The 15,371-nt window shown below is 29.6% G+C and overlaps 1 protein-coding gene and 1 long non-coding RNA gene across 4 annotated transcripts; one reads left to right on the forward strand and one right to left on the reverse strand.

Annotated features, from left to right (window-relative positions):
- Positions 1–1,385: 1,385 nt before the first annotated feature.
- Positions 1,386–3,906, reverse strand: LOC121118319 (uncharacterized). Of its 3 annotated transcripts, XM_040712897.2 has the most exons (5): positions 3,841–3,906; positions 3,614–3,786; positions 3,347–3,539; positions 2,670–2,830; positions 1,618–2,611 (listed from the first exon to the last, which is right to left on the reverse strand). In XM_040712897.2, exons 1-5 carry the CDS (start codon positions 3,893–3,895, stop codon positions 2,372–2,374), a joined length of 822 nt encoding a protein of 273 aa, XP_040568831.2. In that variant the 5' UTR covers positions 3,896–3,906; the 3' UTR covers positions 1,618–2,371. The 3 variants fall into 3 exon arrangements, with proteins under 3 accessions (XP_071745053.1, XP_040568831.2, XP_071745054.1); XM_071888952.1 differs by having other exon boundaries at positions 1,386–2,830; XM_071888953.1 differs by lacking the exon at positions 3,614–3,786 and having other exon boundaries at positions 3,841–3,897.
- Positions 3,907–4,062: 156 nt separating this feature from the next.
- Positions 4,063–7,181, forward strand: LOC121118535 (uncharacterized). Its single transcript, XR_005864489.2, has 3 exons — positions 4,063–4,188; positions 6,788–6,991; positions 7,048–7,181. It is a non-coding gene; the product is annotated as an uncharacterized lncRNA (long non-coding RNA).
- Positions 7,182–15,371: the final 8,190 nt, after the last annotated feature.

Below are 15,371 nucleotides of genomic sequence, written 5' to 3' on the forward strand. Positions count from 1 at the left end.
TAATCAAGATAAAGAAATGCTGAAATGTTTGTATTAATTTGTTATTGACTTTGATTTTTATTTATAGTTTTTTTCATATTGAAATATGGTACTGAATCCTACTTATACCCTAGAAACTTGATTTTTTTTAAAAAAGGCTTTAAAAGCTTTAATGGTCATATTTATGTTCTACGGTGTAAATGATAATGAAAAATGTGGGTTTCAGCCTGTGGGCCAAAATACCTGGTGTAACAGCCTCGAATTACTATAATCTCAAATCTTTCTGAAACCTGACAACCCAGAGAAAAACTTAGATCCGGTTTGGATTTTGCGCTCAAAGATAAATTATATTCTTACCTTAATTTGATTGGTGAATTTTTGGTGTTCCCCTGTGTTATCATTAATATGCATTCATATTAATAAGCATCAGTGCCACTAAAAATATATTGTTTACAATTTCTAACCAGAGTATCGTAAATTTTTTATTTATTGACTATATATACTGTTGAATTATGCTTATGAATAGGATTTAAATAAGTTAAATTATTATAGTCCTTGTGGTAAAATAGCATTACTGTGATTATAAAATCATTTTATTTCTACTTATATAATATATTATATTTACGAGAATAAATATATCTATCTTCCTCCTCCGTTTTCGCTGCATAGCAACAGTTTTTGTTTTATTTCAGCTCTATCTACGCAATTAAACTTTTTCTTTATCAAACCCTGGAGGCCACCACGCAAAAAAAAAAGAGGTTTAAAAAAAAAAAATCATTGTTCTGGAATCAATTAGATACTTTCACATTTGATTGAAATAGACAAACATAAGTTATAAATAACATTATTTACTTGAATTTTTTTTGAATTATTTAACAGACAAAAACATGAAATATAAACCGCCAGCATTTTGTGTCTAAATGTGTCCCCCTCCCCCCCCCCATATGTTTGTGGAACGAACAGGCTCATACTAGTATTCAATTACAAATACAGAGTCCTCTAAAGAACTACACAAGTTTTTAAATGACAATTTGTAATAATTCATTAAAATATGATTTTTTTTACTGACTAGATTTTGAGGAGCAAAAGGTATTAGGGTGATTATCGAGTGTTCAAGCAATGCCTGGTGTATTTTCTTAGAAACTCGAAAATACTCATGTAGTAAAATTCAGCTCGCGGCAATTACAAGTAACTACAAATAAGAAAATGAATAGCAATTAGTTCTTGTAAAATACACATGCTCGTTTTTTAGCGTTTAAGTCCTGTATTAAAAGATACCTTGATGTTAATAAGATTTTTACACACCGTTTTTATTTTTTTTAGCGTTCGAGGATACAATTTTCAAGTTATTATATCGCAGTTGTAGCTTGTATATTCGTATTTATAACTATATAAAAATGCACTCATTTTCACTTCGGAAAATACATTATGACTTTATTATTAGAGAATGCACAGTGAGTCCATTGGGCTCTTAAAAATTAACATGTTTATCTTGTAACCTTGAATTATTGATTGAATATAATAAAGATAATTATTATTAAATATCGATATTTTATTATCGATAACTATTACCATATCACAAAAATTTGTTTTGGGGGGGACTTTGGTTTTTTTTAAATTAAAATATTTTATTAAAAACTTTCATAAATTAAATTTCCAATGTTAAACTTTTTTCAAAAATTGACAGCTGCTCACAAAAAATTAATTTTTTGGTAAAAAAAAAAATCAAAAATTTAATTTCAAAAATAAAGTTTTTCGGAGAAAAATTTCATAAATCCAAATTTGTGTTTTCAGAAAAAAATTTGAAAAATTGAATTAGATTTGAGAAATTAAATTTTTTGAGGAAAGAAAAATTCAATAATTTATAACTATTCTCAAAAATATTAATTTTTTTGGAAAACAAATTCAAAAATCCAAATCTGTTCTCAAAAAAATTCAAATATTAAAGTTTTTGGAAACTTTTTTTAAATTTCAAAAATTGAATTTTAGAAAAATCAAATTTTAAATTTTTTAGTAAAAAGCAAAAATATCTAAATTTGGGGGGTGGGGTAGGCTACACCACCTCTCACCCACCCCTGCAGACGTCCCTGGTCTTAGCGATATAATAAAAAATAGGATAACTTTTAAGATAAGGTTAGATCATTCATTCATTCTTCAAAATACAAACTTTTGAACACACATACACATATTTATAAAAGTAAACTTGATCCTTATGGATCATTAAAATAATAAAAGCATAATTGTAATTAATAATCCGCTGCATGTTAGATATAATTTAATTTATGAATTCATTGCATACTTTTACTTCATTAATTCAAAATCAAACAACAATTAAAATTGCCATATGAAACTTTAGATTTAAACTATTTACTTAAATCCTTGAAATACATAATTAAATTTCATTTTTAGTGTCTGAAAGAGGAGTAGTAAATAAAATACTGTCAATGATTGAGATGCAAGTGGTTTTCTCCAAATTTTGAGGTAGTAGGCAAAACTTCTTATTTGGACACAAGTGTGGATATGGTTGAAAAACTTTGACGCCATTACAGTTTTTAAATTTATAAGGACAGTCGGTTAAATCCGATTCTACCTCAACTTGAAGTTCTAATTCGTAGCTGATGCCTTCGTTCATCTAGAAAGTGGTAATATTTTTTTAAGCACTTTTGTTTACGTTAAATGCTGATACAAACTTGTTCCCGCGCACTAATTATATCTCGAACAAAAAGAGGACAATGTTTGGAGACATTAAAGAAACCATGAAGAAACTCTGTGGCTTCTTGGGCTACCTTTTGAATAATTTCATTAGATGAAGGATCCGGAATCTCATGATAGGGCTTAGGAGTCCCTAATTCTAATGACAATTAATTAATTATATGGAGAGAGACAAATCAGGGGTCTCCCGAGGAATAAATATATATTATTATTATTTTTTGGGGTGGGGGAGCATGGTTTTTCCAAAAATTAAAAATTGTGAAAAAAAATTCAAAAGTCCACAGCTGATCATAAAAAATTTCAAAAAATAAATTTCAAATTATTAATTTTTTCGAATATACCTTCAAAAATCTACAGCTATTCACAAAAAAAAAAAGGATTTTTCTTGGAAAATAATTTCAAAAGTCTAAAGATATCAGCAAAGAATTGTAAAAATTCACTCCAGCTTACAAGAAATATAATTTTTGTGGAAAAAAAATTCAAAAATTAATTATTAGTATTAAATTTTTTAAATTTTTTTTTCAAAAATCTAAACCTTTTCATAGAATTATTTTTTTTTTTGAAAATTTGGATTTGGGAGGGGAAAGCTACAGCCCCTCCAGGCAACCCCCTTTATACGCCTATGCAAATGTATATAAAACAATGTTTTTCTTACCAACATTATCAGTAATACATGTAATACGCTTAGTTTCTTCAAGAAAGTAGCAATCCTCAACAAACTTTTTGCACTTGTCATCAATCACATGAATTTGAACGTCTAAGCAATTTTTGATATGCAGTCCGCAGGATCCATTAGTTGATGAGCTCAGTAGAAGTAAGTCCATTTTAAAAACTCTATCTTCAGGATCCTAAGATGAACATAATTACATTATTTAAATATATACATATGTGCTCAAGAGAATAATTAATCTATTGATATTACAATATTTGACTGGACATTGTCAATGTTGATAATCTCTAATTCACAATCCTTTTGTACACCAAATATGGGTTTAAGTTCATTTAAAATCGCATGGGAAGCTTTTTTTACGTTCGTGTCGACTCCAGTATTTATAAATATTTCTGAATTTATTATACTCGATGAAGATTTTAGACCTTTTAAAAAATAAATCTTACTTACTATAGTGTACAATTAATTAAACGTCTTACCAATTTGAATAAAATTTACGAAGCAAACAAAATAAGAGTCAAGTAAAGTTCTCATTGTGAAACTAAGTTAACTTAGATCTATTTTATTGATTTAAATAGACAATTTTGAATTCCTTTTTTATATTATTTTAATTGGTAATGAAATACTATATGGACAATATAATTGACAAAATGCATTCAAATAAGTATTTCCTTTTAATTAAATCATATTTGATACTTCTTCTGTCATTAAAATTATCTTTAAGAAAGGACAATTTAGTCTTTACAATCCTATTTAGTGAAGATTTTACCCAAGTATTGACATCATGGGATTGTTCATCCTTAAAAAAATTCCACAAGCAGCAACACGTAAATATAATCTAATGTTCAATTTATATTTTTTACTATGTGGTGTCCCATAGTGTCCCATCTAAAAAAAAAAAAGTACCTTTCGAACAAATTAATCATTATAATTTATATTACTGTCTTCCGTATTAATTTGTTAGTAATTTTCGCTAGTGGATTTAATAATCCCAAGTGTCTCAAGTAACTTGAATAATTAATAATCCAAGAAGGATTTATAATAAATATACGCAACTTTTTAGTTAGCAAAATAAGAGGTTTTGTTGGTTTTATCGTAACTGCATAAGCCATGGCGTTTTTCAATTTTTCTCGCCGTTACCTCACTAAAAAAAAGTTATTTCAATATTTTGTTGTGAGCTGTCGATTCAGTCCTCACACTTCATACGGTATGGCTATTTCATATTTCATTATTTTTGATAAATAAACTAAATAATAAGTGTTTCTATACATATGCTTCTTTTCCAGAAGGACAGGAATACAATTTCTTGGTAATCACTCGTCGTATATATGTAAATTTATATTGTCCATCTTATTAATTCTTTCAGATTTTTTTTGCTAGTATAGAAATACAAATGTATAGCTATGCTCTTGATAAAATATTCATAGGCAATATTATAGTACAATATCGAATAAAATACTATGTAGGATTTAAAATATTATTAAATATATAATATATGTATGTAATTCATTTTAAAAATTGTGCATAAATCATATGACAATAATAGATAGTCTGGGAGTACGAGATAAATATCATTTGGTGTGATTGACTGATTTCAAATCTTTTTTTTTTTTTAAGGAAAAGTTACGTTATACGATAAATGTAAAGACGTGTTATAGGTTAAAAAATATGAAAATTGAAGATCGTGCTATCATTTCATTGCTATTTGAAGATAACTTTTATATTTTACAAACCCATTATCCTTATTCTTCAAGAGAGACCGATAAATATAAAGTTATCTTTATTGTGTGAAAGACAAAAAATAATACTGAGGATTTGTTACGGAGTTATTAGCGTAAGTCCCTGACTCTGAGTAGAATTGAGGATGTAAATCCTATAGAATTGCTAGATACATAGTTGAATTTGTGTTTATATCCTTCATCCCATATCTCAAATGTATCATGTAGGATTTAAATCCAAACACATATTTTCATTGTATCGTTTACATTGGACTCCTATTAAGAAAATGTATTGATTTTTATTCACTTTTTTTCTACTCGAATACAGTTTTGTTTATTAATAAAATGATTTATTTTAGAATGGATGTGTTTATTAGTTCGTACAATCCAGTTATACTATCGTTTAAATAGAACAGGCGTTATGAAAAAAAAAGTAAATAAATGCTAGATGACTTAGTCAAAGGTGTGTATTTGGATTCGAATATTTCTGATCAAATTTGTTTAACTTAACCTAGTTGGATTCATCAAATATCAATAGCCGGAGACACAGAGCTTAAAATGGTTCCTGTAAGAGTCTTAATGAATAAGATGGATACTTCTGTTAAAATCGTTATAAGCCTTGTTTTCATTTTCATTGCTCTGCAATACGTATGTAGGTATAGTTATTATCTTTTCATTCATCAACTATTATTAAAGTTTCTTCATATTCCTCATCATCGTCAGATGAATTTTTGGAGCATTTTGACTTGCTTATTGTATAACTGACGTTTACGTCTGATGGTATTAAGATATTTTTGAAATCTACAATCAAGACAGGGTCTTTCTTTACTTTTATATTTTCAGTAGTAATGGATTCAGCTATTTGGGGATCATTTTCCACTGTCTAGCTAATTATTTAACTGGTATAGTAAAATTATAACTGTGTAAAGTACTTCAATTTAAGGTAGTCAATTATTTGCTTCAGAGCTCACAAATTGAATATTTGCTATGTACTGTTATTGACTATAAGTTAGACTTATGTTGTACAGCAAACACCCTAAAGTAGAGTAGATTTCCAATACATTATTAACGATAACCGAACAATCTGGTTAGTTCATGTTTACAAGTGGAGTAGGAGATATGGTACACCTTATAAAAACGAGAAGAGGTGGTCTAAAGCTTGTGCATGACTGCAACCGCATCTATAGAGTAGCTTATAAAACATCTCACAAGACTTATTGGAAATGCGAGCGAGATGGTTGTAGAGGTATAGCTTATATTATTATGGAAAATGAAACTCCTATTATAGTAAAGAGATATGGCGAATTTATAGAATATATATATTATGTATGTTGTTTATTCTATTATTTGTGTTCAATGCAATACTAATATGCCCAATCTTCATAATAGCAATAAAAGACTCAAGAACATGTAAAATTAAAGTTGTCCCTGTAGCAACAGCAATTTAATCAAAATATTATAGAAATAACTATCCTGAGGGAGATCGGTATACTGAAAGAGGGGTTCCATGATCCCTCCTCTTTCGATCCGTTACTGATAGTTCATTTTCAAAGATTATGCAAAAAAAAAACCCATAAAATATGCGATTTTATATTTATATTCTAACGAGGTATTATTCGTCCCAGTACGAAATCTTAGTCTTAGTTGTGAATAGAATGAATAATTCTGGTTAATATCGTAAAAACCCTTTCCTTCCTCTCCTTGACAGGTTTATGGAGTTTTTCCCAAGCACGACCATATATTAATCAAGGAAGGCAATCTATAGCTACCCTTGATATTAATATATAAAATCCCTTGCGGTATACTCAGAAACGTCTCTTTTACGTTATTCAATGGCCACTGGAAGCTTAGAGATACGGTCGATCCTGATCTTAATCCGTCTTGAGATATGATGATGAAAAAGCTGAAAAAGGTACCTTGATTTAGCTTCAAAATATTATAAATTGAATATTTTATATTTCTTACCAGGGATAAGTCAAATGGATTCTGATCGTTGCCAGTCTCATCCTATTTAATTTAAACATTTCATGCCAAAAAGTTATTAACAACCACTAAAGTATTATAAATACTCACAGTATATCATATGTTAAAAAGTGTTACAACTTCTTGAGTAAAAGACTAAGAACATTTAAAATTAAATCCTCCCTGTAGCAACACTTACTATGTCTATATTCATTCAAAATTATTTATTTGTGTTCTTTTTTCCTCTTTTCCCTCAGGTTAAGTACACCGGTAAAAAACGGTTCGAATTCATTATAATAAGAAACAACAATTATTTCATATTAATTACTCGAATGACATATTTTCATTATTAATTACAAAGAACTTCAAGTTGAAGTAAAGGAAGACCTTAAATTATATGTGGAATATACATTTATGCTATGATATATGTATGAGGGCGAAAATTCCCAGGGCAAAACTTCCGGTCACGATTTTTTTCATACAACATACATTATATATACACTATACATGAAATGCAGCAATATTCACAATTCAATCAAAATTTTGGAAAACAAATTAGCAATGGAATAATTTTTTGAAGCACTTTTTATTTATTTATTTGTATGAAGTTGGCTGTTCCCTTTAGAAACATTTTTTTCCCTTAAATACTGAAATTTTTTGATGCAATTTGATTGAAGAAAGTGATGAGTAGGCAGTAATTACTGCATGATGATTTTTGAAATTATGTTACTTTGATAAAAAATTTATTTGCTCTAGCTCATTTGGAGAAATTGGCTTTTGATATTGTGAAATATTGTGTATTCAGGGGCGTCTGCAGGAGGTGGGTTGGTGGGGGTGCAGCCCCTCCCCCAATGAAGATTCTTTTTCTTTTTACTACAAAATTAAATATTGGATAATTTTTTTTTTTAAATTGGATATTTGAAAACATTTTTGGAAAAATTTAATTTTGGATAATTTTTTTTAAAATTTGATATTTGAAAACCTTTTTCAAAAAAATTAATTATTGAAATTAAATATATGTAACTATTATAATTTTTTTCCAAAAAATTTAACTTTCTGTGAATGGCTATGGATTTTTGAAATTTTTCTGCAAATATTTAATGCTTTAATTTTTTTTTTCAAAAAATTTTATACTTTAAGTTTTATTTATTTATTTTTCAAAAATTTTTTTTTTGTGTACAGCTGAGAATATAAGGAACTTTTTACTGAAAAATTTATTCTTTTTTGGGAATACCTATAGATTTTTGAAATTTTTCTGAATAACAGAATTTTTTAATTTAATATTTAAAATTATTTGTCTAAAACTTTGGATATTCGAATTTTTTCCCGAAAAATTTAATTTTTGTAAATTGCTGGGAATTTTTTTAAGTTTTTCTCTAAAAAATTGAATATTTGAAATTCAATTTATTCCAATTTCAAATAATTTATTCGATTTTTTTTTCGAAAAATTTAATTTTTCAATTTTTTTTGCAAATAAATTCCTTAAACTTCTCCCCCAAAATAGAATCCTGCGGACCCCCATGATATTGTAGTATATCAAACACATATATTTTGTACAATATCTACATAATATATGTGTTTCATATTAAGTTAAGCTAAAAATATATAATCAATTTTGTATGACATTGAAAGTATAATTATTTAAGGGTTAAACTTTTTTTTTTTTTGGGAAATGGATAAGATATGAACTGTTATAGTTTCAATTTACTACATTCACTTTATTAATATGATAAAATTATTTACACTTGTGTCAATCACAATAAGAGATACCCGTTCTATATACATTTCAACGTTTCCAGGTTAGTGTATCTATGGATTTCTATAATTTCTAGTATTATATGGTATATCCCATGGCTAATAATGAAAATCCAATGTAGAATGGGGATGTTAAAAAAAAAAAAGAAACCCTGACAATTTGAAGAATGTTTTGAAGGAGAGCTTCTGCAAAAATCATTAACGTTATTCTCCGTATTTTATGAGCAAACACAAATGTTCAATCCGGTTTTGTATATAAAGGTATTTAGTAGTAAACAATGATAATATAGTAATGATGTGTCGTTCGTATTTTCGCGCCATTTTTTCGTGTAAAAATCAGTTACGTCATCGAAACGGCAAAGCCTTTTCAATAGCAGTAGTAGTTATACTGGTTATACAATACATATTTAATTAACATATGTAATCATTAATCAATCATCAATGCCTTTGGAGTAAAAATGGAAAGGAAGAATAAAAAAACATTTGTGCCGTTGCTTCATGCAATTTTCAAAATTGAATTACTTAATTGGATTCCCTAAGGATTCTCATTTTCGTCATATATGGATACAAGTTTGCAGAAGGAGTCACAACATGCCTCAGTTTCCCAAAATCTGTTCAAGTCATTTTACTGATGAAAATTATGAGAGAAATTTGAAGAATGAATTGTTGGGAAAGGGCGCTGAGAAAAAACTGAAGAAGGATGTCATTCCAAGTTTGAAACTGTTCAACTCTGTGGTGTATGATGGCGATCCTAATCCTTGTGAGGATGAAAGAGGTGAAAGATTGGCTAAGAGACAAAGGAGGAAATGTTTCATCAAGTTATGAGAGAAGTTGAAACTAAGGCCACAGAAGATTACATTTTTGACAAAACCAAGAGTGTTGAAGTGAAACCTGAAATGACAACTACCGGATCCCAGACCGTCAAGGATTTTCAGACGTCAAGTTGATGAAAAAACAAAATCAAAGTGTTGCAGAACCAGGTGCAATCACTTACAGAATCCCTCCTTCTGTATAAAAAGGCAAATGTAAGATTCAAGTCAAAGAAGAGTATTAAACAACTCGTGAGAAAAGAACTCCCTAAATGGTTCACACCTTCTCAAACAAACATGCTCATAGCTAAGGACAAATCTCAGACACGGTGGGAAAAGGAAGACATTATTAATGGCCTTGCTTTAAATAACCTCTCAAGCAGGACTTATAAGTACATAAGGCACAAGAAGTTATTTCCTTTACCGAGTGTGACAACCCTCAAAAGGTGGATTAAAGATTTTGAAACACTTCCTGGAGTACAAAGAGATATCTTAAAAGTTATTGGAAAACAAGTTGAAGTCAGTAAGGAGCCAAACTATGGATATGGTGTTCTGTGTTTTGATGAAATGTCATTATCCAAAAAAGTGACTATTTGTCAAAGAAATGAGCAAATATTGGATATCAAGGCAGAGTCTCTGGTAATTTCCCATTATCTTACTTAATGAAAACAGCAAATTTATTAATCATTGCAGATTTTTTAAATTATACAGCTTACCTATTTTATCATGATAACATCCACCATTTTAATATTACTACAACCATATAAACAATAGAATAAGGTAATAATAATTTTTTTATTGTATTTTGTATTTCCTTATCTTCTCTTCAATTCAACTATTTCCTATTCAATTAGCTCCCTTTGCAAAACTTTTATTGTATTGAATTATAATATTTTTGTTTCATCTTTCAGGTTATTATGGTTCGAGGTTTGATTTCATCCTAGAAACAAGCGATTTTTTTATGATTACGATAGAGCGATCACCAAAGATTTATTGTTCGAAATTATTTCCGATTTAGAAAAAATAGGAATCAAAATATACGCAATGGTGTCTGACATGGGAACGAAAAATCAAAGATTGTGGAAACAGTTGGGGATAACGGTTGATAAAACGTCATTCGTAAATCCAGCGGATTCCAGTCGTTCAATTCACATTTTTGCAGATGTTCCTCATTTAATCAAGCCTTTAAGAAATCACTTCATCGATGATGGTTTCAAACTACGAGATGGTGCAATCATAAAATCAGACTCTCTGAAAAGAATTCTACAAATCGACAATAATGAGTTACGAATGAATTATAAATTGACCCCTAAACATTTCAATTGCGTGAAAAATGAAAGACAACGCGCCCATTTAGCTACACAACTGTTTAGTAAGAGCTCTGCTATGAGTCTTCGTTTATTATTTCCCCATGAAGAAGACTCTCAAAATGTTGCTAATTTTGTGGATTTAATCAATTCTTGGTTTGATGTAATGAACAGTCATGGTCCTTACGATTCCAAGAATGACGTTGGAAGCAGATTTGGAAAGTACCTTGAAAAGCAAAAAAAGGTTGTCGTGTACACCATCAAGATCATTTCATTCATGATACAGCTTCCCGTTACAAGCAACAAGAAAACCAAATTAAAACCGTATCAAAAAGGAATTATCATGTAATCCAAGTCTCTTATGAATTTGGATGGGGATTTTACTTCTCAAAATACCAACATTGAATATATTTTGTCGGCTCGATGTAATCAAGATATAATTGAAAATTTTTTCTCACGTATCCGAGGAATTGCTCGATTTCACCAGCATCCTAACTGTGGAATTTATGGATCCATTTCGTATACTAGTTATATCCAATTCATCACAATTTGCTGTTTCAACCGCCGTTGTTAAATGTCAATTAGAAACTGGATCATATCACTCCTCTAGTTTGGATCAGATAAAAAGTATCCTTGAGGAAATTTCTCTGGTAGATGAACCAGAAGAAAATAAGTATGATGAAGATGATATTGACATACGAAATGATATACAATTGCTGCTTGAAGAAATGATAGCTGAAGACCCTAATACTTATGAGTATGAAAATTGTAACCATGAAGATAAAGATAAGGACATTGATGATATTTTAGAAGATGAGGGTAATAAAGTCAAAGATGAGGAACTACTGGATCCTTCAAAGGAATGGGAAAAAGAAGCATTCACTTATATCACCGGATTTTTGGCAAATAAACTTCATGAAGAATTTCCAAAGTCTTGGTACAAAGAAAAATATTTAGATTCTGATCAACTCGTACAAGCAAGTCCATGGATTGTTTCTAGATCTCAAGGAGGTCTCATGCAGCCCTCAGGAGAATTCTTGGAATTTTGTAAAGAAATGGAAAGTTACTTTTTAAAATTTCATAATCCTAGAGTTGACTGTGATCCTTTTGTAATAAAAAGACTGACTGACTTATTGTCAACAAAATGTCAAAATCATTAAGAAATTTGTCAGAACAAGAACATTTTATCGTATAAAGTACTTAAACTTTCTCCAAAAAAAACTAAAGACTGCAAGATTAAAGCAAGAAATACAAGGAAGTTTACTCATTACTATGTCATACTCATATATAATTTAATTAACTCTCCTCTCAGCATATAACTAAATCTGACAAGTTATTTATTCTATGTAATTGTCCATACTATTATACCATTATATGTCTATTTTGTTGTAACTTTTATGTTTTTAATAAAGTAATAAAGAGTGTTAGACCTATAAAATTGAATTCTTTTGTCCTCATTATTTGATTTTCATTTGTAAACGTACGTAAGTTTGTTTTATTTTTTTAAATATGTATATTATATTAAATGATCGAAATTTGCCGTTTTGATGACGTCACAAAATACACTGCGTGAAGAGGATGAGCCATCATTATTAATTATTATATTATCATTGGTAGTAAAGGAATTATACTTATATGGTTATATTGAAGTTCCACTATCAATATAACCATGAATCTAAGCTTTTGCGCTAAACCTTATACTTAAGTACAAAGTTAATGAATTAGAGAACATTGAAACCGGAGACACTCCACGGGATCCTGTCCTGGTGTTATAATACCGAAAAGAGGGAATAATCGTTAATCAGACATTGGAGGAGTCCGTAGAATTGACAGCATCTCACTAAGCCGGTTAGAAACTGTTCCTATCCTCCATTTTAACGAAAGTATGATTGATAATTTGATTGCTAGACGTGGACTAACTATGGAGTTGGTGAATATTCAATATTGTCAATCTATTAGAATTTAAAGAATATTTAGGTAGTAGTTAATTCCTGCATCATTCATACTTAATTATGAATTCATCTTTGCTCGAGTTCCAAACTTTGAGCTGAAAAGGGCATTAATTCTGGGCGATAACTTGGAGGAAAATCCTCTCAAACACAATGTTCATCCAAGTTTCCAAAGGACAAATCCATTGTCAAATCAATTCTACTCCAGACACATGAGAGTGAGATGAGAATTAATATTCAATTGAGTAATTAATGAAAGTATATTCACCAATGCGGGTAACATGCGGGAAGGAATGGGCCAATAAGGAATCCTCCATAACCGCGAACACCAAGAGATTATTTTCTCCAATGCCGTAGTTGAACCCTATCGCCTATTATCAGATTTTTATTTATCAGATCCCTAATTCCAATTTAAGGAACATGAGTCGAACTTTTTAAAATCGGTTTGAACTTGAACATTGTATGTTATGACTAAGAACGTGTTTCCCGAAGGCCTTTCCGGTATACTACAAAAAACCTTCTTAAAAATGAACGTGGTATTTTCTCACTACTTTTTTACTTGGATGATAAGTTGAGCAATTTTTACTATAAGGAAAAATTAGAACTAATCCTACAAATGAATTGCCTATGAAGGAATCAGCCTTAACATGTCCTCTATTTTCAACCTTTCTTGTTTTAAAAAATAAATTAATTAATGAAATACTCATTACTATGATTGAGTATTTCATAGATATCGAGATTAATAGAAATACAAGGTTATGCCATCATGTAATTGGGCTTGCATATTTTCAATCTGATGTACCGTACCGACTCCTGGGCAAGACAGGCAGATATGACGTCATAGAGTATATCAGCAGTACTTTATCAGTCATCAAATCCAATGTATAGCAACCCTTGGTAGCAGTTATACTCTTTGACGTAACTATTAAAAAGCGTGGTGGAAGTAAAACATTTGTAAGAAAAGCCTTATGATATTTTTTAGAATTTAAAAACATTTATTTTATAATAAAGGGTATAATGAGCCAGACTAAAAAAAGAGTGAAAATTTTTTTACCATTGAAAAATATATTCGAACCATTATTTAAATACATGATGAATAACAGAAGTACTTTAGTCTTTAGAGTGGCTATCTGACCTGAGCTTTAGCTACACAAACTTGTTGCTAAATTTCATCTAAAGTCACATTCATTATTTTATATTTCAGATATTATAAATATAATATAATGTACTTCTTTTATTTTTTTAATGTGAGCTTTAGCTACGCAGACTTGTTATATAAATTGAGTCCTCAACTCATGTATATTGTTAAAGCAAAGTTTGTCTGTACGTAAGTTTGTTTGTAGTATAATGGGTAGAGCTACAGCTTCATTATTATTTTTTTTTTTTTCAATTTCCTTTACATACTCCTTGAAAACAATTACTTCTCAATCCAGTCGCCTTTGGTGGCGATTATTGACTTCCGGCGGAGTCTAAAGACTGCACAACCGTCGCGGATAATCTTCTCGCTAATTCCCTCTCAGTGGTAATTGACAAAGGCCTTCAGGGCACCAATGTTGGCAGATGGTGCAGGCCCTTGACTCAACGCACGGCCATATTTTTATGCCAGGGATATAGAAGTTCCATATTGACTTGAGCCAGAAATTTTTCCTTACCATCACTACCGGTTTTGCGTCTGAGAGTCCATTCTCACTGCTCGCAGATCACTTCTTGACGAGGTAGACTGTGTTTCTGGACCCCTTGAGATGACAGAGATTTCTGGAGGAGTTATTCCTGACAGGAGAAGTGCAGAGAGCTTGATCCACGTGACCTCATTTTAACCGTAGAAGTGACGTGCAATACAAGAAAGAAATATAAATTCAGCAGGTTCTGACGCAATTGTAAGCTTTGTGATAAGTTCACATAATCTTGAGTTATAACTAAGAGTTAACAAGCGGATCCTAATTTTCATGCAACACTCGTTACCATTCTGTCTGTTCATAAGAATAATAGTTTTGACTTATTTCCTGTTAGAAACAAAGATATGTACACGTCAAATTTAAATTTAAAGAAAAAATACGATAATGACGGGATGGATATTATCATATTAAATAATATTTTGTATTTGTAAATAAAACAATAAGATGTAATTATAATGACATTAATTAATGAATCATACATATGTATATATGTTACAAATAGTATATATTGAACTATTCACGACTCGACTATTGTCCAATAAAACGAAATTAAATATGAATATTTATTGTATTGGCAATTGAAAAATAAAGTTAATTGTAATGGAATTAGCCTTTTCTCAGCTACTTACAATTTCCTTTACACTAAATTCTTATTTATCGATTTTTTTAGTAATTGTTTTTTGTTAATTGCTGTATGTATAGAACACCATTTACTTAAAATGTTCAAGACTGAAAAATAATTAATTATATGATGTATTTATTCCTTATTTATGCTCTAGGTTTTATTTTTCAACACTTGCATAAAGTGGAGAACATATGCATTTTCTAAATGCA

This window comes from Lepeophtheirus salmonis, chromosome 5 (assembly GCF_016086655.4).
Source record: "Lepeophtheirus salmonis chromosome 5, UVic_Lsal_1.4, whole genome shotgun sequence".
Taxonomy (NCBI): Eukaryota; Metazoa; Arthropoda; class Copepoda; order Siphonostomatoida; family Caligidae; genus Lepeophtheirus; species Lepeophtheirus salmonis.